Source organism: Pinus tabuliformis, chromosome 7 (assembly GCF_031772625.1).
Source record: "Pinus tabuliformis cultivar Carrire ecotype Pingquan chromosome 7, CPIR1, whole genome shotgun sequence".
Classification (NCBI taxonomy): domain Eukaryota; kingdom Viridiplantae; phylum Streptophyta; class Pinopsida; order Pinales; family Pinaceae; genus Pinus; species Pinus tabuliformis.
The window spans coordinates 810,012,118-810,015,617 of record NC_142293.1 but is presented as its reverse complement, the minus strand read 5'-3'; the positions used below and the strand labels follow the sequence as shown (position 1 = coordinate 810,015,617).

At 38.3% G+C, this 3,500-nt stretch overlaps 1 protein-coding gene across 1 annotated transcript; it reads left to right on the top strand.

The window, feature by feature from the left end:
* The first annotated feature begins 526 nt into the window (after nucleotides 1-526).
* On the top strand, nucleotides 527-1,872 carry LOC149250037 (xyloglucan endotransglucosylase protein 1-like). The gene is made up of 4 exons (XM_089458900.1): nucleotides 527-826; nucleotides 938-1,038; nucleotides 1,135-1,328; nucleotides 1,428-1,872. Exons 1-4 carry the CDS (start codon nucleotides 664-666, stop codon nucleotides 1,783-1,785), a joined length of 816 nt encoding a protein of 271 aa, XP_089315026.1. The 5' UTR covers nucleotides 527-663; the 3' UTR covers nucleotides 1,786-1,872.
* Nucleotides 1,873-3,500: the final 1,628 nt, after the last annotated feature.

Here is a 3,500-nt window from a genome sequence, read left to right as displayed (position 1 = left end):
CGCATTTAAATCCATGTAATGACTTCCCTCCTTTCGAATATGCCCCACGCGGAAGTGAAAGCCATCCAATAAAGTTGGGACGCACTCCAACAACTTTCGCTGCCACGATGACCTTCAATCATTCATTATGTTTGCCTGGCGACCGCGCATACTTCTCGCCGGAGTTGTCTATAATGCGACTTTTTGAGATTCCGGTGACGGAATCCAGCGGAAGAAATTGAGATGAAATCATGATTTGTTGCAGTTAAAATGGTTTTTTAACTGCATATTCGGATTCAGCACCCTGAAAAACCTCTGGACGCTTTCATTGTGCAAAAACTAGTTATCAAACTTGGATTTCACTAAATTACTGCCGGATTTTCACCGGAAAAAATCGCCCGGAAAGGCTTTCAAAAAGTCGCGTTAAACACTACGGCCTTCTCGCCGTTGTTTCCTTCATCTTTCCTCGCCGACGCGGTGTGACGACATATGCCCACTGCCATTCATGTTATATATAACGGGCCCAATCAGTCATCACTCCAAACACATCCATCTCCCACAGCAATTTCAGCCTACTGCTTGTTTTTTCACTCATTCAATCCAATATTCTTTCTTTACGCACGCATCTCGGGCTATTCTCTTCCTTTCCTTCCAGATCCTCCCTGCATTACTCTGTCCTTGGACATGGACACGCCTCTCCTCTTCCCTTTATTGTTAATCTCATCGACACTTCTCCTAACTGTCTCTGCAAATTTCTACAATGATGTCGACATTACATGGGGCAATGATCGTGCTAAAATCCTTGACAATGGCCAACAACTACAGTTGACTCTGGATCGAACTTCAGGTAATATTTTGTAAATATAAATTTCATGCCAACATGCTCTGTAACTATTCATTTTCATATACACTTATTATACCGCCTACGACATTCTGATCCTTCCGTTTTTTATGACAGGTTGTGGGTTTCAATCCAAAGAGGAGCATCTGTTTGCAAAGATTGATATGCAAATCAAGTTGGTACCTGGCAACTCTGCAGGCACAGTCACTACCTATTATGTATGTTCTATTGTTACTCTACCCTTTTAATATTCTAAATGACAATATCTTGTCCTATGCTATGCTAACATGTTGCTGGTATATGCCCGCTTGCAGCTATCGTCTCAAGGCCCCAAACATGACGAAATAGACTTTGAATTTCTTGGCAACCTCTCTGGGGATCCTTATATTATGCACACTAATGTCTTCGCTCAAGGCCTGGGCAATCGTGAGCAACAATTTTACTTGTGGTTCGACCCAACCTTGGATTTCCACACTTACTCCGTGCTCTGGACATCAAACCAAATCATGTATGTACTCTTATTACCTCTTCACTCATTCATCCATTCAATAGAGCACAATACAATTTCTGAATCTAACAGAATTATAAATGTGTGTTTGTTATTCAGATTCTCTGTAGACGAGACTCCCGTTCGAGTGTTTAAGAACAGGGAGACAGAGTTGGGTAAAGTGGATAGCAATTATCACTATCCTAAGAGCCAAGCAATGAAGGTCTATTCAAGCCTCTGGAATGCAGATGATTGGGCGACTAGAGGTGGACTCGTCAAGACAGACTGGAGCAAAGCCCCTTTTGTCGCATCCTTCCACAGCTTCAATGCTGCTGCTTCTTCTAACTTCGCAGGAGAGGAGGCTTTGGACTCGAACCAAGAGCAGAAACTCCAGTGGGTGCGAAATAACTATATGATCTATGATTACTGTGCTGACACCAAGAGGTTCCCCCAGGGGCTACCCGCAGAATGTAAATGAGCGCCCAACTCAACTCCATTGTCTGATTGATGTATTTTCGATACCCTGCCCTTCCAACAATTCTTTTATTCATTCTTTTCTTCTCTATGAGCTCCATTCTTTCATTATTTTCCAAGTACATACATTATTGTATACAGAATCTGCTGTATGGGCTCCATTATTTCATTGTTTTCCCAGTAGCGTAATTGTAATAGTCGAAAGGGACTCATTATTTTGTTCTTTATATAATATCAGTGTCCTTTATATAACAATTTTCAATTAATTTTTTTTAAATGGATAAGGACACCTTTGTTCTGCATGATTCTGTAATTGAAAATTGATTCACGTAATCTCATAAACCAAATCAGGAAGAACCAATACCTTAGGCCAAGTTGGTATATATCCATATACCATTTCCTTTCAGGTGTAGTTTTTGATACATTTGGTAAGGTGGAAATTGATCTCTTGTCTGCTCCTGTAGTTAAAATTTGATACCTCAGCAATTGCCTAACTTTGAAAACGGATTACTACAGAAATTAAATTTGGTACTTTGAGCAATTGTCTATCCTTGAAAACTGATACCACAGAAATTTCATAACCCAAAATAACAGGGAGAGAGAGTTGGGTAAAGTGGATGACAGATACCAATTGGGATCTACTCTAGACTTTGGAATACAAATGATTGGGCAACCAGAGGTCAGCTGGTCAAGACCGACTGAAGTGAAGCCCGCTTTGTTTGCATTCTTCGGCTAACATCATTGCTGCTACTTCTTCTACCCCTGTCGAAGAGGAAAGTTTTGGACTCCACCCAGAGAACAGGCTTTAGTGGGTGCGAAAGGAGTATATGATTTACGATTACTGTGCAGACACCGAAAGAACCCACTAAAGGAGTATATGATTTACGATTACTGTGCAGACACCGAAAGTTTCCCAGGGACTGCCGGCTAGATGGATGAAATGCAACACCGCAACACTTGTACACTCAAGACTAGTGTACAACTGATGTTCATGGAAAATTTTAAGGGGAAATTAAAGGGTTTTAAATTTTTATTGGATGATTTTTATTTTTATTTTTTTTTATCATAGTACATTGTTACAAATAGCATCAAATTTATTTTATAAAAAAATTAGGTATAGAGGTTAGCCCACCTTAGTTTAAGGGAGAGGGTAAAAAAAGTAAATTTAGCCCTTGAAATTAGGAATTACAACCTTCCAATCACCCTAATTTTCAAGAATATGTATTTATGATAGTTCTTTCATTCACCTGTGTTTCATCGTATTGGGATTAATTTGGAGAAAATGAGCCTCATTTTTTTGGAACAAATGGTCACAAAAGAATAATTCATCTTTATTTAAAAATTCAAGAGTATTTTTGTCATGTCTATTTAAAGATTGAATAATGTTCTTGCCATCTTCCAAATTTGCATCTATTTAGTCATAATCATATTTAATGAACGATATTTATTTGCAAATTTGAAGAATTTGAATTAAGAAGTCAAGATTAAACGTAGTGGTACAAGATTGTTCGCAAAGTAGTGAAATTTGAATTAAGAAGTCAAGAATCAGTGTACAGTGGTATAGATAAGTCTGTGTATTTTTTCTACGTTGCAATTCCTTTTGCATGCTCACCCTTTTCCACTTTTTTTGTTTTTGTTTTTTTTTTTTCCATTTTTGGGAACCATAACGATTTTTGTTTAGAGAAGTACTGAGTTTTCATAATAAAAAAAGTATCATTG

Excerpts from the sequence above, each read along its gene's own strand:
- LOC149250037 (XM_089458900.1), top strand. The coding sequence starts at position 664 with ATGGACACGCCTCTCCTCTTCCCTTTATTGTTAATCTCATCGACACTT. Across the intron at positions 1,039-1,134 it reads GCACAGTCACTACCTATTAT|CTATCGTCTCAAGGCCCCAA; the intron begins GTATGTTCTATT and ends GCCCGCTTGCAG. Across the intron at positions 1,329-1,427 it reads TGGACATCAAACCAAATCAT|ATTCTCTGTAGACGAGACTC; the intron begins GTATGTACTCTT and ends TTTGTTATTCAG.